Source organism: Ostrinia furnacalis, unplaced genomic scaffold (assembly GCF_004193835.3).
Source record: "Ostrinia furnacalis isolate ACB-3 unplaced genomic scaffold, ASM419383v2 OfSCF2515, whole genome shotgun sequence".
Lineage (NCBI taxonomy): Eukaryota > Metazoa > Arthropoda > Insecta > Lepidoptera > Crambidae > Ostrinia > Ostrinia furnacalis.
Genome location: NW_021132754.1, coordinates 113,450 through 136,680, shown reverse-complemented (window position 1 = coordinate 136,680; position 23,231 = coordinate 113,450). Strand labels below are relative to the sequence as shown.

The 23,231-nt window shown below is 40.5% G+C and overlaps 1 protein-coding gene across 1 annotated transcript in view; it reads left to right on the top strand.

Annotated features, from left to right (window-relative positions):
* The window catches only part of LOC114355803 (lutropin-choriogonadotropic hormone receptor-like), a 48,133-nt gene that overhangs the window by 19,114 nt on the left and 5,788 nt on the right, over window positions 1-23,231 (top strand). The window contains exons 6-12 of the mRNA XM_028308825.1: window positions 2,417-2,488; window positions 8,540-8,611; window positions 13,150-13,218; window positions 13,751-13,894; window positions 19,140-19,280; window positions 22,242-22,307; window positions 22,833-22,976. Of these exons, the coding sequence (XP_028164626.1) occupies window positions 2,417-2,488; window positions 8,540-8,611; window positions 13,150-13,218; window positions 13,751-13,894; window positions 19,140-19,280; window positions 22,242-22,307; window positions 22,833-22,976 (708 nt within the window). The remainder of the gene's footprint in view (window positions 1-2,416; window positions 2,489-8,539; window positions 8,612-13,149; window positions 13,219-13,750; window positions 13,895-19,139; window positions 19,281-22,241; window positions 22,308-22,832; window positions 22,977-23,231) is intronic.

Below are 23,231 nucleotides of genomic sequence, written 5' to 3'. Positions count from 1 at the left end.
TCAAACATATCGCTTCATAAATAAAGCTTTTAAATAGAGCTTTTTGAGATATGTTGATTCTAACCTGAATCTTTGCAACATTTCATTTAAAAATATGAACGGTAAACTTGCTGTTTATCTCTTCATATTCACAGTATAAAAGAAGACCATCAGCTCTACATCACGATGCACAAAAGAATTGTCACGTCGATCTCGCTATGAAGATATTTGTCTTCACATTGTTCCACGCGCGTGGGAAAGCTTCTATTGAGCTGTTACTAAGTTATTAATACACTCACTTATTATTATGGTCTGGGATGCTGGTGCTGGCACATTATATTATGTAGACTCTGTTGTCGGTTGTCCTTGTCAGGTTTTGAAAGACATGTTTTACGTTTGATTAGTGGGACAAGTCCGTGTATCTAATTGTTATAATCAAATAAATGCCACACAAGAACATAACATTAAATATTAATAGTTATTACGGGGGGGGGGGGGGGGGTAATCCCTATCAATACACGCGGTAGTAGGCAAACAGCCCTCCCGCACCTTTCAATTTAATTGCCAAACACTTAGCGGAACGGGCGCTTTCGACGTTCACTCTCATTATTCTCTCAATACAAAAGCTCGCTAAAAATCCAATGAAAACCAATATTTCCTGTATTTATTTATTCAGGACTCATGGCTTTTACACGCATCGGTAATATGTTAATTCTTTTTACTCGAATTAGATACGATTCTAATTACCTACATGATTACTTAAGAATTGGTCCAGCTGTCCAGCTGATTGTCACACGAGAATTTCATATTACGTATTAGATTGGATGTACATATTTAATTGGCCAAATTACAACCACAGTAGTATATACTATGTTACAACTGTAAAGCTGGGTTGCACCATCTTACTTTAATTTTGACAAATGTTAAAAATCTGTCAAACTCTATAAAAAAACACCGGTTAACGTTATAGCATCAAGTTCAAGTAGGTCGGTCTTGCTGTGAACACTGAATTTCATGCGAATGAAGCCACGAGCAATAATTATACATATTATTAATAGTAAAAAGCTACAAGTAATTAAAAAAACATACTTTTCTAAAAGCGAGAAAAACATTATCTACATAAAAAAGTAAATTCGTAATGAAGAGTTCATGCTTTTGATGTTTTATGATGAAAGTTTTACGCGGATCATTTCTTTGACTATTTTCTTTGCAACTAATTAAAATAAACAAGAACTTCAACCGACAAGATGAAGTACCACCGAGACTAACAAGAAAGAGGGGTTCTTTTTATGTCGTGATGTCTGGCTGTCACAGGCATTCCCGTGGCGGTGCCATTGATGTAGGCGCGCGTCGCGGCGGCCATTGACGAGCAGCGCGGCCGGCGCACGCGCACGCGCCGCGCAGGAAGCGGAATGGGAACGAGTTATTCTGAACTCTTTGATGTGGACACGCACGCGTGAATAACATTATAATTTTGACATCTTGATGGAAACGCCAGCTTTGCTGAATATTTGTCATTATTTATTATATCTAGCCGCTTTATTTATGCGTGTTGGTAGAGTCGGGTCACCCCAATGTGTAGATCACTGCGAAGTGCCACTAATAAACTATTCGAGCCATAACAGTCGAGGAAAATTGCGCGCTCGGATGTGAGCAAACATCGAACAACGCGCGGATAACATCTGCTTATACCTACTTCACGTCTAGAGATGCGGATAGCCCATCATAATATTTTTAGTACTCGTATCAGAATATTTATTACGCTATAAGCAATGTAATTTATTACAAATCTAGTGCCTATTTATATACAAATCTACTATCACTTTCAGATCGACGCCAAAAATAAGTCCCATATGTCAAAGTAATCACCTATTATCGGACCTTTTATCATGATTCTTTGTATTTACGTTGTCACGATATTTTTCTCAAAATCTATCGATAAGTTGTTTATGTTAATACTTTGGTGAAGTAGTAAGAATAAGAAGACAGTAATATATTTTATATAGTTAATATTTCTTGCTAGCAACCACCAATGTTATCTATAAGAGCATCAAGCTTTGCGTTCTATTTATACTTGTTACAAATGCATTTCAGAGGCTGGATAAGTGCAACAGTCGTGAAATAAACGACTAACACAAACAGAGTATTATTACGACAAATATTGCATACAGATGGATGGCGTATAAACGTGCCTACTGCCTACGCACTGCGCTCTACATATTAATTTGTTTCAATGACAATTTTAAAAATTATCAGCCAAAAGGCGAGCCGACAAAAATTTATAGGAATTGCAAAAATCAACTCGGTCTGTCTGTCACGCGTAATTTTATAGTCCAGACGCATTTTATATTAAGTAGACAACATAACATTCTGTACTATTGCACTGGTTTCTATAGAAAATAATTATAACAGAAGTAAGCAGTTCTTTTCCTTGCAGTGACCTGTCGGGCAACCTGATCAGCGAGCTGTCGGACGCGAGCCTGCCGCCCCTGTCGGCGCTGCACACGCTGTGAGTACAATTCATATGCTAATGAGCAAACCAGAGCCTGGCTGGGCTCATGGGTGCGGTGATTTGCCTTGTGTGGTTCATGACGTATTGGAGCTGCAGCTGCTCGTATATTAGTGAAGACATAGCAAACAAATACTTTACAGAGATCATCGATCTACGTTGTACATATTTAGGTAGCAGTACGTATATCTTATTTGAATTTCAATAATGCGTCATTGTGCAACATGAAGTGCGCACCGAGCACCGAGCACCGGGCCGCTTCAATGGGCGATGCGCGGGCCGAGGCCGCCGATCGAGATCGGAGAAAGATAACTTGTCGCGTGCGCCGCCATTCTACCTAGACACGTTGTTGTTACACGCAAACACTTGAACCAACACATGGTACCTCCTGCATTAGGTAAAGTGAAAAGTGCTCTACCTATTATGCTACTTTGTTCTTTATAATCAGTTTCGCATCTACGTTTCAAATAGTAATTGGAGTGGTTGGCGACACTGCGCGGCCGCAGCCCGGCGCGCGAAGGCAAACGGGCCCGGTCACGACGCAGGCGCAGCGCGCGGACGTGCGAAACGCATGTCAACAAATTGACGTTCAAATGTTTGCGCGCCGTTTGTATAAATAAATGCATAAATAAACAAATGCGCACTACTTAAAAGTTACAGATTAGACTTCTTGCACAAAATATTATTATGTCAACTCGAAAGGTTTATTGGCAGACAGGAGTTTCAAACAGCATCCGGAGACCGGAATTCCGGATAAATTTATGCTGTGGTTTGACTGCCTGCACAGTGCACGTCGCATAACTCGTCCACGCATGCGCCAGCGCACGCAAGGTCCCTGTCGGATTCGTTCATTGTAGAAAGACTACCTATTTCCTTGATTCTGCGTGATTACGAAAATCTATGTGCTTCATCCTCAAAAGACAACAACAACGTTTGGGAAACCTATTTCCTTATTTCCTTGCTTCGTCCAAAATGCTTGACATACTCGTACTTGAAATCTATACATATAATCCTTCCACCATCCAAATGATTAATCGCAAATATTAATTCAAGCAAAGGAGAGTTTATAGTTAGCTCTACATACCTACTTTAATAACGTGTTGCTTAATAACGTTCATATCTCCCAATAATAATGCAAATTAACTACCACTTGGAAAACTTTTAACGCTGTAATACTTACTATATGGATTAATTTTAATCATCATGTAATTAAAAGTATCCAAGCTGTAATAAGGCCGCTCGGTGGCCGCAAGGTCACCGACTCCGCACCGTTCAATACGCGTATTAGGACGTAGAGTCATTCGGAGAATTGCAAAGATAAAATCGACGCAAATATAGAACCGGAGTATGTGTACCGGTAATAGACGTCCCCTACTCTATCTAGAGCATAAAATATTCCGCTGCCCTGACATAACAATCAAGCTTGGACCGTTGATGCTCGAGCAGCGTCCGAAAGGCAAACAAATTGAAACCGCAGCGTAAACTGCGAAGATAATAGAGATGCCAATCACTGTCGCCTGAGAGTAGGAAACACGTGTCCAGATTTGCAAATTAAAACATGCTTCGAAATTAACTTTACTATGTACATACTATAATTAATTTTGTATAAAATAAAGATAAAGGTAATTAATTGACATTTAATTAATTCTATACCGCCTACTTTATTCTCAGTTTGGCCCTAAGGTTGACTGGCAGAAAATGCCGAAAGGCATTAAGTCCGCCTTATGTACACCGTTCTATGTGCATATAAGTTTTAAATAAATAAATAAATAAATAAATTAAAAAAGAAAAACAAATATGCAACTAGTTCAGTTTTAATCATTTGAAACCTAACTTTGTGTTGTTAGTTTGCCAAGAGTCCATTTAAAACAGTAATAGCAAAATTCCTGAGCGAGTAACCTTTAAATAAACAAATGAGATTTCGTCCCTTGAATGAAGGGCCTTCATCGGATAGGGGCTGCATGTAGGGTATGTTTATATGACAACGTCTATGTTCATGATAGCCGTACACAAATATTTAGCACAAATGCCATTTGCGACAGACAAATCGCCTCGGCCCAGTGCGCTCGGCCGGCGCTCCGCCGCGGGCGGGTCGGGCTCGGATGTGTCGCCGGATGTCCTGCGGACTAAGGACTGGCAAGCTCAGCCAGATACGCTGATAAATAAACTAGAAATACGCCTCCATTTCGTTCCTCAGATAAACTAAATAAAACTACGAGTCTACGAGTAAAACCTAAACCTATTTCATAAGCTCTTCGTTCATGTGATTTTCTTTAGTGTAGGAAATTACATCTCCTCTTACTTTGATCAGTTAGATAAGACAGGCCTATTAATTAACCATCTTTAGGTAACCACCTAAGTCCTAATTTAAAATTAAATTAAATAACAAAAATGTCTACTAGCCTATTGGTCAAAGTTAGGCATCATAGCAAAAGAAGTATAAATCACGGTGTATTTCATGTTTTCCTCCGAGTGAGTTATCGTTGTTCCGGACGTGTTAGCGCGGTCCCGCGGGACGCAGCCCAATTCGCGCCCGTGTCAAACGATGTTTATCAATACAACGGCCCAACTAACTTGCAACTTCATATTAACTTGTTTATGAGTCTGACTGATCAGGGCAACTCACAGAGGAAATACCTACGTCTTAATATTATGAAAATGCCTAGAGCCTATTGGAAAAGTGATTTTACAAAACTTTAATAATTATTATGGGTAGTTTGCTCGTCCTATACATTGATTAAAGTGTAAGGGCTCGTTTTCATGGCAACCTAGTAATGCAGAAACAGCAAAACAGGACTGTCGTGAGAACACACACAATATAATCACGTGTGTTTGAATTTCGAATTACAAATTCGAACGGATCGGTATTTAGCGGGATACAAACGGGATGATAGATAATGATGATGATGATACTACTAAACGGGATCCTGCAAAAAATATCTCCGTGGGAACAAGCCCTAATTGCTTTGTGACGGTAACTAATAGGCATTTCAACAAATTAACGATGAGGACCTAAAGCAAAGGTTTAAACTAAATTATTTACCAAAGTAATTTGAGTTGTAGGTCAGATATTTTTAGCCCGTAAGTTGAGTCAGTGAAGTTCATGAAGTTCATTAAGCTGAGCGCGACACGTGGGCAAGCTCACTGGCGACCGCTCCGGGCGCCGCGCGCGGCAATAACCACGTCGTAAACATCGCGTACAGATTCGAGTAATGCGAAATTATACATTTGATCGCGTCTCGAAATACATCGAATGGAACCACATCGCCAGAACATAAAATGGGACTATATGGAATTAACCAGTCAAGTGGAAAATCCGATTTTTACGAGGGTTATCAATTTCTTGCGAGGCGTCCTTGACTTTTCCTTACAAAGAAATCCACTGAGCAAATTCATGTTTTTATTTACAAGCCTAACATGGCCGCAAGCTACAGTATTATTTAAACTTTGGTGGTCCGTAATTTTCATCTCGTTAAAGTTTTATTGGCTCTACAGTTCTACACGCCCAGGGTTAATGACAAAATCAGTTTAGGCAGTTCTCAGCGATATCCATCACGAACAGGAGATGACAGTGCGCTCGCAGGAGGAGTGCACAGTGCCGGAGGTCCGCCGCGGCCGCGCGCGGCGCCCAGGCGGCCGGCCGCCGGATCGAGCGCGGCGGCCGCGCGCCCGCAGGTCGTCGACCCCGCCCGCCCAAGCGCGCCGCCCTCCGAGAATGTCTCAAGATAGTAACTAACTGGAAAGGAAAATTAGAAATTTATTGGCGTCATTCATTACGCGATGTCCGATAAACATTGTGACAGTTTTAGCGGCCATTCAGAGATTTTATTACGGCCAGTGAAGGATGGCCACGGTGAAACTACTCCCACTATACATCTTTTGTGTTTTATTAGCATCGAGATTATTTACATCGGGCACCTCCATAAACTATTTTTAATTATGTTCACTTCTCCAGTGTATAAAAGCAAACAAATTTGTTATCTATCGAGAGCGGAGCGTAATAAAGAAGCGATCAATAGCGGCGGCTGGTGTTCCGGCCTATAAATCTCGCGTGCGTATTATGAAGCGAACTCTTCAGCATACATAATGTATGGGCAGCGACGCGGGCGCTTGATTTACAGCGCGCGAGCGAATCACGCATAATCACTCCGAAGTGATTCACCGCACCAGCAGCGCCCGCTCCTCGTACGTTCACTCCCGCAAGCGATCGCATTAGTTATTCGTCTCGCAGTATTGTCTCATCCCATTGTTATCTGTATTTATCGAGTGAACCTTAAAAGACGAGGCAAAAGGGAATCCTGTGTCGCTCTCGTTTCGAAACATAAAAGATTTATTTTAGAAAGAGATTCGGCGTGTTTGTATTGTGATACGAAAAAATACTGAAAGGTTTTTTGTGTAACTATTCCGTAACATTGTTCTTGAATTACCTTGATTTTTTTTAGCACATGTCGGATCGATGGGGACTTTTCACAGTTAATTCATAATGGTGCTCCAAACATTCGTACCAATTTTCAGCTGTATGCGAATTATTGCAGGGTTCATGTCTAATTTGACTGGACTATGTGTTTTTCATGTGTTTTACACGTTCATCTGCATACACGTTCATTTTCATGAATAATATGCCTACATAATTGCTTCTTTTGAAAGAGCTAGAATCGCTGCGTACGATACGAGATTTGAATCGGGGTTTTCTGGTAACAAAATGTGCTTTGCGTCAACGTCAACGTTACGTCTGCGCTGTGGATCACGCTGCAGCTGGCCTGTCCCAGTCTGGGGCCAATGAGGCGGTGCAAGCGATGCTCCCGGTATGGCACTCGGCAGACCGTCGCGCTCGCCTGTAATGGGCCATAATAGCGTCTACGTCTAGCATCTCTATACTCGGCTAGAATATTACTGTGGGATGGTAAAAGTTAACTTACAAGACATATCACTTCAATACCTTTCACAGTTGAAAAAAAAAACGCAATATTGATGGTGATCTCAAAGTTTCAATGTGAAATAAATTTTCAGTCGATTTGATGCTATTCGACTGTCATAGATAACAAAAAGCATGTCAAAAATCGTGCTAGAGCTTCTATAGAAACGAATAACTGCGCTCACCAGATTATAAATCCATTTCATAACACCATCCCTCATCTATAGTCGGTCCCCCTCATGTTTACGCGCAGCACTCGGGCGCCGTGACACGCGGCTCAGCGCGGACTCGCCATCCATTACATTAACGAGCGCGGCTCATCCTCCTCCTGTTTATGGACTCTTCTGATTGTTTTGAGACGATTAAACTTAATCTACGACTAGTTCGTAACAGAATTGGGTTTAATGTTGTCGTTTTATTATTCTCTAGGCCGGATACTTAAATGAACCATATTCGAAGACTGAAATGTATTATACCTACCGAAAGGTTAACACCACCAACAAAATATAAATAAGTTGTCCGTGAAGAAGACATTTTTTTTATTTACAGGGACCAGCTTCAATTGAATTAATTTTAGGTGCTCCTAGTAAAGTCTTTGTTAGCTTTGCTCGTTTAACATTTTTGGGAGCGTCTGCGATGATTTACAGGCCGCCATTAATTTGTACCTGCGAAGAATGCGGCCTTTGATCTCGAAGAATGCTAGGGAAATGGCAAACAGGTGGTCGCGCGAGGCGGAATCGCGCCCATCGAACCGCTAAGGCTAAATATAGTGCCCTCAAGACCTATTTATTGCACATCTTATTCTTTGTATCTAAACCAAATTCACCTACGGTGACCTAATTCAGACGCAATTAGTTAAAGAGCTAATCAAACGAATGGTGTGCTAAAGCAGAGTTATTCGTAAATAAACAAACAATCTCCTATTTTCCAAAATAGTTAAATAAAATTGAGCTTCCTCAATAAAAATGCGTAAAATAACTATGAAAAAAGGTATCTAACTTTAATGATGTTATAATAAAAACATATTTATTACGCAGCTACTGCATTTTTGATAAGACTATCTATTTTAAGTAAGTCCGCAGTCTCCATATTTAATGTTATTCAATGAAAATACTAACTGCCAAAGTTTGTTGCAGAATACTGAAGAGGAACCGCATCACGCACATTGACGACCGCGCCTTCGCCAACGCGCCCAACATCCGCGTGCTGTGAGTACTCGACTCCTCCTTACTTTCCAAACCTCTTCCTGTTTAAATACTGTCTACTACATTACAGCAGTTAGTACACTACATTTTGTAGTGGACGTCATTAGTTTAATCTAGTTGTGTGTTCTTCGTGAACGTTCAAGTGTCCATCTCCGAGTTTTCCGACTGTGGTATACAAACGAATAAGTCAATAACAATCAATTATTTGGTACAAGTTCGCAATAACTTATAAACGTTTATTGGAACAAATCTATCTGATAGGTACTCCAAGTTTCCCAAGAACTTAATATCTTGATTGAAAAAGTTGTACGGACACGAGCGGTGAATCAATTATGATTTATGAATAGCTCACTTAATTTGTCATAAAAGTTACGTGTGATAGTTATAGTGATAGGGCTAGAGATTTATTATTAAGTTTATGTACCTACCGGAATCGTTCATACCTAATGGTTATTTTGTTTACAACTTCTCAGAGCCAATCAAATCAAATACTTAGTTTATATTTGGTACATAGGCCCATAGCTTTCCCTATCACCACTTGAGAAGAAGATACTCAGTCGCCTTTGTCAGCATAATGGGGCCTAATCGAGTTCATGTTTAAAAGAGATTTCCGTGTTTATCCTACATTTTTTAGAGTTAACCTAGAAACCTTACACAAAACTTTCAGTAGATAATAACATCTAAAAAAACAACAGATCGGCATCATAAACATTAATATGTTTTAAACAAGAGGTTGGTAACCATTTATTCAGCATCACATGCTCGTTGTCGCATGCGTCCGCCCATGCAAACGGATGCAGTGGAGTGTTCAGGCCCTCAGAGCCAGGGCACATAAACCCGGTGAGCAGTTAATTGCTTTTGCGCTGGTCGGCCAGTTAGCGGCTAACGAGCGCGCGACTTGACATACGACCGCTCGCACAAGTGTCGTGTTGCACACATGTTTCCTCATCCATCGTGTAGTCTGTGAAAACGTATTTAGCTGATAGATTTGTTTGATACGACCTAACCGAACCTAGTAGGATTGCTTACCGGAATATTAGGTTGGCTTTTAACCGATTGAGTCCCAGACGGCATTAATTAATGTCATAATAATTGATTATCTATTGTGTCTAGATTCGCGGAGCTTGAAGGATTAATATCCTACGTAGGTACTTTACATATTTATACTTATACGCCATACATACAACTTAATCAAATCATAATTTAAAGCAATGTACGATAGACAGTCAGACTTGAGCCTACCTACAGCATAATTCTACGATAACGAAAGTTAGCAGCGCTAACTTTGTCAATAAAGTAAGATGAATTCTGCGAGACTTTGAACTGGCGCTCTTTGTAAAAAAAATCCTTTCGACAAAACTCTTCAAAAACAACTATTTAACCATTAACTGTAATACGTTATCAATACTATTATGTATATGCAAATCGGTAACCGTGAAATAACGTATATAATATTACCTAATGCCCAATTTGTTTTGTTTCATTTCCACAAGGGGAAGTTGACTTCTAAATAATAGCTATGTGATAATCTTTAACAACAAAACATTATCAGATTCGTGTTAGATTAGATCATTACAGACTTCTCATCAATGCAAAGCTCGAGCCATTTGAAATTTAAAAAATAATGAAATCCTGGAACCTATGACTTTAAAATACTACGTTTCTGCCCCTTCTTGATTCTCAAGTCAACCTACAGCTAAAATATTACGTAATTGCTTAAAATTATCGATTATGTTAATGAGGCGGTGATCAGGCGCGGCTCAAACAAATCACAGCGGTGCCATTATCTCCTCGTTTATTTACAAATTATTCACTGTGAAGGGATGCCTGACAAAAAGGTTAATGGATAAAAGTTTTGAGAATGAAATTATAAGTAGGTACAGTTGGTAACACAAGTTACCTACCTACGTAAGTTATTAATTACATTTTTTTATATTTACTATGGTTTTAAGTTTGCATTTCCACTCACAACATATTCGATTTGCACGTTCCCCCCCGGATCAAACTGTCCCCTCCCTGAGCTAAAAACTAGGTTTGCCCATTAGGCGTCCCGTCCCAACCAATTCTCTCCATAGAGTAGGTACTTAACTTTGTATAGGTTCTCTCATCATCTCAATTGTCCTCTGACTTATAAAGCCACTTATATTAGTCTATCGGGCTAAAGAACGACGTCCCATTCACACTCGCGTTTGTTACTACACTACGATCACCGCTCAAGGAGTCATTAATCGAGACTACCAATGTCATTTAATATAAGTGAGCTCTGAAGCTTTGAGAAATGTGCTTATTCATGACTGTACTTACTTATGCGAAGCCTTAACGGCCAAAAAGTGGGCCTATTAGTTAGCGCCGCGCGAGCGCCACTAATCATCCACGCTCCGCTATCGCTGCCTGTTTACAAACAAATTAATAAAACTGATAAACGCCCGTCATTTCACTAAAAGGGAATTAAACTAGAACGTTTAGGCGGTACGGAACCTCGAAGTCGTCGATAAGAGGGAAGTGGCGCTATTAGTCTCCGTCGCGGCCGCCGGCGCAGCCACAGATCAGCCGCACGGTGCCACGCCCGGACAATTAGTAGGTTTACTGACTTATCGATTAATAAAAACATTAAGACTGCTGCTGTTTTACTTGTTTATAAATTCTAATGAGATTATAACATGGTCATAAATATGATTTAAATTATTATACTATGTAGAAGAAGTACTTGAAGAAGAACATTTATTATGTAGATCATAATATTAAACTCATACCAACAATAGCGTAAGCTAATAACTTAGGCTCCATATTAGTACCTTACTACAGAGTGTCACACGTATCACGCACGTGTGCTCATCAACTGCCGTCCGTCCGCCGCGTCCAGCTCTCGCGTGGGCTGCAGAACTCCTGCGGTATCACACTGTCGACGCTTATCGCGTTATTATTAAACCTGATAGCTGCATATACGAAAATTGCCACCATCTGCTTGGGGATTAGATACTTCCATTCATTTTACTCGTAAGGATAAGAATCACCTACCTTCATAATACGTATTTCAGTCAGTTACACTTTTTATATAGGTACCCAATATAGTTTATTAAAATTGTTTTTAAAATATAAAGCGAACATTAATACAAATGTCTACACAGTGATATATTTTTATTAAGCCATCGCAAATTCAAATACTTAAATCAGTCAGCAAGATTCTTGGCTAATTTTATTATGTACGGTAAATGTGAAAGCTTTTAAAGCACACGCGCGCTGAATTTATAAAAGCGACAAGAAAATTATCGGCTCACGATTATCGTTTCTTCACTTTTTACGACGTAAAACATGTATGAAATGCGATTTACTTTAGTAACGATATAAATATACGCAAAGCCACGGCTTAAAAGGAAGATAAGATTAAACTTCTTATAATGTGGTAAGTATTCACTTAGTTTAAATTGGAATGATACCTAAACGTTAGTTTCACATTAATGCCTGTTATGTGGGAAAATTTCTTTGCGCACTTCCTAACAACTTGAGTTGATCATAAGTAGTCGTAGATCATAATAACATTAGCGGGCGGCACACTGTTCGGGAACAATCGCGGCGCGTGGCGGCGGCGGATAGCGGCCATAAATCTGGCGGGTGATCACTGCGGGCGCGGGTGAAGGCTCATCCTCCGTAGGGTTGGCGTCTTAGTTAGGTGCCATGATATACTCACTAAGCTTGTAGCTAAATCAAACAAAACGTCGAGTCAAAGATTATTTACATTGTATTTGTTTTCTTTAAAAGCTTAAATGGCTCAAAATTAATAACTGTACCACGGAATACCTACCTAATAGACACTCTGGTCCTTACGACCACGTTAATTATAACGCTATGAATCAAGATCCCAAGGCCGCTATAGATTGTTTACTTTTTTATAATTTCTCCTGATGTTTAAAAGTTCCCAAAAAATAGGCTTTTGAGTCTGAGTCTTAAGTAATAGTTTTACAGACAGGAAGGTAAGGAATTCTCAGTCCGTTGATAGTTATTCACTACTCCCCCAGCCCTAAAGGTAGCAAGCACCCATCAACGTGTCCCTCGATGGCACTTATCTGCGGCGAACAAATTGCCCGTCGTCAAGCGCCGGTCGCAGCGACGCGCGACGCGGCCGCGATCACTTGCGATTTGTTACGTGCGAACTGCGGTGCGAACCCGACGCATTGTCGACGCCTAGCCTTGTCGATGCGGGAGGCTATAAATTGGAGTAACGGCTTCACTCTGACGAAAACGTGCTACATCTAATATGTACAGTTAGGCGGCTTATATCACTTTATCAATCAGTTTTCGCCACACGTTCAAATTCTATGCAAATACCACCGTTATTCGGCTACTTTGCCACATTATCGTTCATTGAAATGGTCTTTTTGGGTTTTGTCCTTTATCATTGTTAGATAAAGAAATAATAGCCAGTCGTATAATTTTAACTGTCGAGTGCGATAATGAGTACTAGGTAGTTAGCTTTCGCATTATAAGTACCCATTAAAGTGAACATAATTTTAAAGTTGCCATAATTTGTGTGTTTGTCGCAGACGCCTGGAAGAGAACCTGCTGACCGAGGTGCCGCCGGCCGTGCAGCTGCTGCCGCTGCTCGAAGACCTGTGAGTGCCGCTCAATGTTAACCTTAAATAGGGAAATGTTGAAGTTTCGGCTCCGAATTGCGTGCAAAAAATATTTTGGATTCTCGAAACGAGATTATAATTTATTTTTGTTTATTTAGATTAAGCCCAAGATATTTATCACGTTCCACGCCGACGAGAGATTCGTGAACAAAATACCGAGGTGGAATCCAATTATGTACCTCTGTATCAATTCAATTCATTTATTTCACAGAAATACACTACCATTATATGTTTGTTTTAAAATATACGTATACCATGTTCATGAAGCGATCCTTTTGGTCCTCTATCTCTGTGATGAATATTTATAAGTGTAAATTATAATATGTCACACATCATTTGGCTGAAACGTAGGAAGCTGTGTTTGTTATATTAGATAGCATACTGTATTAGGCATCCCTCGCTATTTGGAGCCTAGAGCAAACCGCTCCGCCAGCAGCGCCGCTCAGCCGCAGTCGCAAGCGGTGAACGGGCTATCACTTGCCTGCAGACCCCATGAAGCATGTTGTGACAGGTCGCTGGCGAGCAACCGCGTGGAGGTGGTGGCGGCGGGCGCGCTGGCGGGCTGCCGGCGCCTGGCGCGGCTGGAGCTGCGCGCCAACCCGCTGTCGCGCCTGCACGCGCTCGCGCTGCAGCGCCTGCCGCACCTCTCCGTGCTGTGAGTACCGCTCGTACCTCAAATCCTCACTTTTGCAATATTATTATATTGACTTTTTAGCTTTACCATAAAACATTGACTCCGCATTTTACCGTTGCATCTTTCCAATCAAAAGCTCTGCGAGCCGGTGTACTCTACGAGCGAGCCTAACGTCACACGTCAATAAACTTCATTACTTATATCATCTACGAGTATTTCAAACTAAATGAGCAACATCTAAGTCAATAACTTCAACGAATATAAAAAAATAGTAAATATGAATGGTGTTCATTGAACCAGAATAGCCGCTCGACAAAAAAATCATGGTAAAAAAATACTATTACGCAAAACCGGTCACTAGTAGTTATAGCGGTGATAAACCTCGCAAAAAGTTAAATACACTATAAAGTTTATGAGTATGGTAAGACCGCCCGAGGGCTGCGAGCGAGCGGTGGCCGCGGCCGGACGCTCCCGTCGCGGCGCGTCAGGCCGCCGTCGCGTGCGTTTCGCCATGACTGCACATCTGGCCGGTGGGCTTATTCAAATTTTGTGACAAGCTATACTTCTACCTACTTTCCTTGTCTTTGTCATGAGGCAAGTTTATGAATATTATAGGAACAATACGTTTCACATGTTCAAATTGGCTCTTTTTTGAGAGCTTAAAGCTCAAGTAAGCTTGTAGAAGCAAAGTCTACAACGACATCTTGTTAAACTGTTGTGTTTACAACAACCCATACGATGGAAAGAAATGGTGATGCGACACAGGTATTCTATTTTTGGCAAGTCATCAATCTGCGTTGCCTATTAAGGCATGATTGTTGTGAGCCGTGGATCCAGTCGCAGCGCCGGGCGTCCGGAGCGGGCGGCCGCGACCTCGCCTCGTCGCCGAACTTACGAGCCCATTCATTCGCCGGCCCACGAGCGCGACACGGCGCGAGCGTAGACGAGGGAGGTCAACGCGTGGACCAACTAATCCGGCACAATGGCACTGAGAAACACGCGTCACCGAAAGCCATGTTTTCTAGGTCGCCTTCCTGTGGGTAATGAAAACTGACCATAAGCTACGAAGAATCAAAATTGTCTTTAAACCAATTAGGGCCGTCTTTTACGTACAAAGGCACTGGTAAAAGGATCAAGAGGTACTGTTTAAAAACAAGAGCTTAGTAGTTAAATTAACATTCAATAAAAGTGTGCCAAAGAACATGTTCCCAAAAAGATGATACAAAATTACACGGCAATCAAATACAAGAATTTACACGTCTTTATAAGAACCAGCAGTCGTAGAGAGATAATAAAACACGTGCTGAATCATCCGGTCACAGTAAGTACACAGTTTTGCATGTCGGTACTCAGATGTCTGACGTCACGGGCGGTGGTGACTCTACATTGAAAGCTTTCGGCTTCGTCGCGGCGGCACCCTTTGGGAGCAATCGCCACTCGAGAGATTTGGATGCCGATACGCGCTCGTAGCCTGTAACGGAGCGAATTACATGAACATAGACCTTTGGGACTGTGAAGCCTAAGTCGACATCTGTTACTGTTCTGTAATGTTGTACATTACATACAAATTGGTATTCGGTATACGCGTATTATCTATTCATTTTTTTCTTTATTGAGAAAACAAACAGCAAGAATTAATACATACGAGGGGCGGCTGAAAAGTTTTGAGCCTAAGTATCTTCAAGTGTTATTATTCAACTATTATTGACTCGCACTAAATTTCATTAATTTGCCAATAACCTCCTTAGTATATGTACCAAGTTTCATTTCATTAGCGTCATCACGCTTTTAGTAATTAATCCGTAAACATCATCATGTCTCAGTCATCCGCGCAATGTACGAAATTGAAGTACACAGTTGTCATAAAATTCCACAAAAAGGGAAACAAAACGCTGACGGTAACATTTGAAGAGATGTCTACAGTTTATGGGGAGTCTGGGCCTTCATTTTCCAACTTGAAAGATTGTATCCGATAGTTCAAGCATGGCAGAGAGTCGCTAAAAGATGACCGCAAGTCAGGGCGGCCAGATTTCGCCATTAACGAATAAAATAATGAAAATTTATAGAATCTTGCTTTAGAGATCAGCGAATTAAGCTGTAACAGATAGCTGAAGCCATAGGCATTAGCAAGGAACGTATCAGCGATATTTTTCATACTCATTTGTACATGAAATAGGGGAGCACGCGATGGGTGCCAAAAATGCTCACGCCGCTCGACAACCAGCGTCGAGTCACAACTTCACAGGAGTTTTAGGACATCTTTGGCCATAACCCTAACAATTTTTTTTCTCACATTGTCACTATTGATAATAATAGATCCGGCAGTACGATTTAGAGTCAAAATAAGAGTCAATGCAATGGATTCAAAAGGGAACACGCCGCCGCGGAAATTCAAAGTGGAGCGATCGACACCCAAGCTCATAGCCACTTTTTTTGGGATTGTGGAGGAATTTTATTAATTGACTACCTATTTAAAAAAACAACAATAAACGGGGATTATTATGCTGTACTGCTGATAAGAGTGCGTCAAGTGGTTGTTGAAATATTAAGAGGCAAACTGGCGAAAGGAAATCTGTTATTGCAAGACAATTCGCCCGCGCACACCGCGCATGTTGCAGGGCTTGCCTCGGGTAAAACTGAATTTCAAGAAATTAATCACCCACCACACAGTATAGTCCGAATCCCTAGCTATTTTGTCTAAATTCTCAAATTGGAAAAAAGACCTCCAGGAACGAAGATTTTTGAGTGACAAAGAAATGAAGGCGGCGTTAAAGGCTCATTTCGAAGGCAAAGATTGTGAATTTTTTTTCAGTGGGTTAAAAGCTCTTTTACACAAATGTAAGAAGTCCGTTGTAGTAGAAGGAGACTAAATAGAAAAATATAATTTTTATACTTTTCTATCGGCATTTTTAATACACTAGGCTATTTGCACATCGTATGTACGTTAGAATATGTTGGTAACTTCTCTTTTTATAACCATTTGTAACCGTATTCTGGCAAATAAATGATTTATTATTATTATTTTTCGCATCTTTCCTCCACCTTTTTAAGATGGGTTATTACATCTGTTATGCGCCCCTCGTACATGTGAACTTAAAAAATATGATTACCTACATGATAAAGAGAAACAAGTTGTTATGAATAGAATCAGCTTTTTTTGTCACTGTGGCAACTTTAATACGATATTATAATTCTCATCATTATCTATAATATTAATAAATTTATTTCATGCCTAATACAAACGCACCTACCGACTATTCCAAGCGCGCCGTTCCACGTGGCCTATTACAACGGTATAATTAGATAGAGTCTGCAAATTGATTTATATGTAATGGCTCTGAGATGGAACTCAGCATCTTAATCTATATAAATAAAAATGAATTGTTGTTCGTTAGTCTGATTAAAACTCGAGAACGGCTGGGCCGATTGAGCTGATTTTGGTTTTAAAATGTTTTTTGTGGTCCAGGGTAGGTCTAAACGGTGAGCAAATACGCGCGCGATATTGTTTTTCTGTGACAGACAAAATTCCACGCGGGCGAAGCCGCGGGTGGAAAGCTAGTTGGTAATAAAGAAGGATGGAAGATGATAATAAATCCAAAACGTTTATTTATAATTTTAGAACGTTTCATCTCCCTTGCAAAAAAATTACGACGATTGCGCCAGAGAGCCGAGACGTCGATATATCGCCACAGAATAATGTGTAGTACTTGCCCCATACTCCACGTAATTACTTATAGGGTTCGGGATGAACATCAAGTTAAATTTTATGGGAGAGTCTAATTTCAGCTAAAATCGAGTGACTATTCATCAGATTTTCCATACAAACAAGCCTAGCCTATTTGTTTTAATATGAAAAATTACGATAATTCGTGCCTAATATTTAGTCAACAACAAATTTTACTCGTAAATCCAATGAGCCTTTTACATATACGGAACCTGTTTAGATGTACGGAAAACTGGCGCAGAATTTTATTACAAAGAACCTTTTTATTCTATACAAAATAATTGAGTGTGAGCTTACGTAAGTTGCATAATAGTAGAGACTCCATCAGCACCAAATGACAGCAGCATCCGCTTTCGTTTCGTCAACAAAAGTCATCGTCCTTGTTATTGCCAGTGTTGCGCGAACTCTCTTATTTTCGTCCGCAAATAAAGGGCCAAGGTCGCGCGAGTGATCGCGGCGACCTCCGCGCCCTTCACGGCCCTCGCAGCCGCCATCGGCTCTCTTCGAACCTACAGATGTACAGTTGTACACGATCGGGTGGACAGCCGCCGAGATTACTTCGTCCGGAGTAATCTCATTTCCGAGGCGAGGGAAGTCGCTCGCGCTGACCCGAAAATAAATAACAACAGATCCGGCGGTTTATGCCAACTGAGCTTCCGAATCACCGGCAAATGTGTCCTCAATTAACACAATTTAGAAAGCACTCCTCCTGACAACAAATGTTTTTTTGCTGCTTAATATTTTATAATTTTCTGTTTAAAATTTTATATACTTAAATAAAATAATTCTTGAATAAGTATTTAATTAACATTGTGTATTCTAAACTACTATAGTATTGTTTTGATAGTCAATTTTACATTTGTCAAGTCTTAGAAAGCATAAACATCAATTCAATAAAATGAAGAACTTCTGTTTCAGATAATCATGAACAAACTCTCTTGCCTTTATCCTTGTTATCGTAGCCATAAAATCCAAAAGGAAGTTATTAACAGGTTTATACGTAAAAGTAGTAAAGATGGAGATCTCCGATATGTAAGAATGAATCTTTGATTCTTTCTTACAGTTGAAAGTTGAAATCAGTTCGTTTTAACTTTTGGAACTCATAAAATAATATTTTTAGAGGCAGCTACACCATCGTTTAATTTTTATGCCAAAAGTTAGACAGTTAACTTGACGTCCTAAAATATCAGTAAATGCAGTAGGTAACTTATAACTTTTGGTTAAAAAGTATGCTGGTGTGTTTCCATCCCTTACTTACATAATGTGGGTATTGAGCGCGGAATGCCGACTGTAGAGCACAGTGTCGCAGCTCGCGAGGCCGCAGATGCGGACCGCAGCGGCAACTGCACAATGCATGTATGAATACTTTCGAAGATGACAGCCGCCGCGTCTAAAACTAATGCATAACTTAGGTGACTTTCGCGTTCTGCTTCCATGCTGCCATTGAATCTCATAAGGTCACTATTGTTACTCTGCGGTCTGAGAACGATTTTCATAAGAAATAGTGCACGCAATACACTAACCAATGGTCCCTCCCCACAGCATCCTGTCGGAGGCGCGCGGGCTGCGCGAGCTGCCGTCGCTGAACGGCACCACGCGCCTGCGCACGCTGCGCGCGGACCGGGCGCGCCTCGCCGCGCTGCCGCCGCGCCTGTGCGCCGAGGCGCCGCAGCTGCGCACGCTGTCAGTACCACTATTCGATACTTACTTAAAATATCCGAAAAACTAAACGAGTAAGGTGACCTATCCTTCATTGATCATTGAACATGGCACTGACAGAAACAAATTGTTTTTAAACATAAATTGGTTATATCCCGTTGATGAGTGGTCGTTATTTGTGCCGCAAGTCCGCAAGGCGCAACAAAACGAAATGATTATACAATCATACTCTTGCTAAAATAACTTATCTTTTCATAGAAAATAGAATCGAGCGATTGTACTCGTACGTTAGCTATCAAGGTGAGTAACCTTAAGGACGTATACGTACCTATACACCAAGGTCGTGTGAGTGAACTAAACATCCACACTGAGGGGTATTACCGCGCGACACGGGCGGTAATCCGCCAGCGCCGCGTGCTTTGCATAACCCGGGCGCCAGCGGAGCTGCAGGATTCCGCCGCCGCCTCGCCTACGCTCACAAGCTTACCGTGGAAAATCTTGGGCCCTCACCCGAAGCCGAACAAGATCTATTTGCTAACGAGAAAACACGATCCTGTTATTGTTTGTGGGTCTCTTTTGTTTTTACGACAAAACGGCGAAATGTAACGGTGTTGTTTACAGAATAAGTTACAGTTCTGTCTTTTCTGAAACTGATGATGTATCATTTGTTTTGTGGCTAAGAACCGTACACCATAGCTATAATATAACATACACAATGTAGTCCGAAACAATATCACTTATTATGCTACACCCTTCTCACTGAAACTATCGCAATTGGATGCCAGTGTAGATAAGCGTTCCGTGCGTCGTGTCGACATACTTAAATAAATATAAATGCAAATAAGTAGAATTCATTTCATTCCGTTGGGTTCGGGTCGGACAAATACAAATAGCGGACGGTGGGTAGACGCAGATGGCGCGATTGCGGCGCGCTGCGAGCGCGCGGCCGGTCGTAACTCGCGACCTTAGATACGGCCGATCGGTATTCAATTGTCGTACCATTCCTTAGGGTAAGCCAGACAATTGGTCACTTGTTACAGAGATTTTATCATGTTACTTTATCCCATCTTATACACATAGCTGGGCGTTAACTCGTTAATCCGTTAATCGTTAATTAACGAAGTTAACATTTCTATTAACGGATTAACTTTTAAGTTAACTTTGAAAAATGTTAACGGACTCGTTAACTTCCGTTAAATTATCCTAAGTCCGTTAATCGTTAATCCAGTACCTACTATTTACCAAAAAGATACAGCAGGCACGCTGAAAAACGTTAGAAAAACGCGTTCTGACAAGTAAGCTCGAGGTTCCAGAACTTCCAGAAGCCAAAACAACAGTTTTTGTAACCAGTGTGCTTACCATGAGTTTACGTTAGGCGTGCTCGCTAGCGACTGCGTAAGAAAATGACATTAATAGGGATGATGACTGGGTAATGGAATCGAAATTCTATTTAGTCCCTCAGACAGATAATTAGAAAATATTAGACTCATATTTTTAATTTTTCCAAAATCGAATAATTACAGTATTTATTATATTGAGTTGAAATGTCGCGTGACGTCACTTTTGAGTAAAAATTCTACTCAAGCATGACGTATCGCGCCATTTCAACTCGATGTAGCACTGTTATTATTTAATTATGAAAGAAAATAAAAAATATCAGTCGAATATTTTCTAATTATTATCTGTCTGACGGACATATATTATTTTTTGTCCGTAATTATTATTAATTGAAATTTGGTTATCAGCACTATTGTATGACATATTGTGCAGCGCCCCTAGCGGCTACTTTCAAGAAACATAATCTTCATAGACATTTTTGACGTACTCGCTAGAGTCGCTAGCGAGCACACCTGACCTCCTAGACAAATCGCACTTTTTGATCGAATCGAAAATAGAATCCGTCAAAACTCCATACAAAAAGGGGCTTTTCGACCACTTTTCGACTGGTTTGCGATAATAAATTGCACTTTGTCTAGACCCACTGAACGTAAACTCATGGTAGGCACACAGATCACTAACGACACTTTGTTAGTATGTGTGAGACAACAACTCTTGCAACTGAATTTAAGACCAGTTTTCCTGAACCGATTGAGCTGAAATTTGGTATACTTATGTAAGTACGAAGACAAAGCAATGTTATGGTACCATTGAGCTGGTCTGATGATGGAGTCATGAGGTGGCCATAGGAACTTTTAAATGAAACGGCAGCATCGCATCCAATTTGGGTTCGTTGGATTTGTCTTTTCGAGCACTTTAGTACTAGATGATGTCCAGGGTCCTGATGATGGAGTGAGGAGGTGGCCATAGGAATTCCTAAACGAAACGGTGGAAACTTATCGAGTTTGGGTTTGCTGGATTTGTCTTTTCGAGCATTTTAGTGCTAAATTGTATTGTAATTGAACCAAGGCTCTGAGATTTAGATACTACTAAAAAGTGTAAAATAAAATTATAATAATTAAAAAACTTTTTTAAAAACAAGCTTTTATTTTGAAATGCAGTTGTACTAAAACCTGTGCTAAAACGAAAAAAATAATTGTACATTATGCATGGTTCAAATAATTTCGAAAGCTTGTAGCGCAAACATAAAAAGAGGAATAAATTCCATGCGCGATACAAGCTTTCGAAATTATTAGAACCTTGCTTAATTATTTATTTCGTTTTATTATCATGAAAATGTGTTAACGGATTAACGATTAACGTTAACTTCCGTTAAATATTACGAAATGTAACGTTTTAACGTTTAACGAAGTTAATTTTTTTATTAACGGTTTAACGATTAACGAAGTTAACTATTTGATTAACGGTGCCCAGCTATGCTTATACATTTATATTGATAATAATGAATAAAACAGACCTTTAACAAATATATCTCAGCAATTAATAGTTTTCAGCTTCAGTTCCCTATGTAGAGAGGACGGCTAATCCGGTCGTCCGCCGGCCCCTGTACTCTTGGAACTTTATGTGAGTGTGAGCTTCATGTTGCAGGGACGTGAAGTCGAACCAGCTGGAGAGCGTGCCCGAGCTGCACGAGTGCGCCGAGCTGCGCGTGCTGTAAGAATTTTACTTTATTCATTAGAATTCCTCATTTTAACTTAATAAACCCACAGAATAGTTTTTACGTCTCGGTTTTATTAAGTGATTTTTTGATCCATTTCAAGCGTTTTATTGTGATGATAAAGCGGTTGATTTAAATTTTATAGCTCTTAAGATTTTTCGCATCTCGGGTAATAAAATCTTTCATTGCCATAATATTTTATTGCTTTCGAATTCAGCAATGGCAACCTTGTTACAAGGATTAGATTTGAAAGAAAACATATAATAAAATTATAATATTAATTGCTGATTGAGCCTTTAATTAATAATGTCATCGTAGATTATGAAACATAAGCTTTGGGGATAGAGAGCTTGATGCAGCCTTTTGGTGTCGGTGTGGCACTCGAACGGCTGCAGTGCGGGAGGAATGGCGATGGATTGTGAGGCTTGCTACTGGAGCGGGTGTGACGACCACGACCACTCTGGCAAGATTGTAGCGACGAAGAAGAAGAAGTGGCACTGGGTGACTGTCGTGTGTTGCAGCGAGCTGTCGGACAACAACATCGCGTCGCTGGGCGCGGGCGCGCTGCGCGGGCTGGCGCGCCTGCACGACCTGCTGCTGGCGCGCAACCGCCTGCGCCGCCTGCCCGCCGACGCCTTCGTGCACACGCCGCGTCTGCAAGTGCTGTGAGTGATACATATGTCACCGTTAAATTGTGAATTCCGTCAGATTATAATCTGACGTAGTTAAATTACAATAAAATCTAACGCGTTATATTATAAACTGACATAGTTCACAATTTCACGTTGACACATACATTATATTATGTACAGTCACGGAATGAAAAGGTTCGTCAGTTTTCAAATTGATTCCTTCAACGAATCGCGAGCGCATATTATTATTACCTTTTGAAACTATGTTACAGAATAATCTCGAGTTAG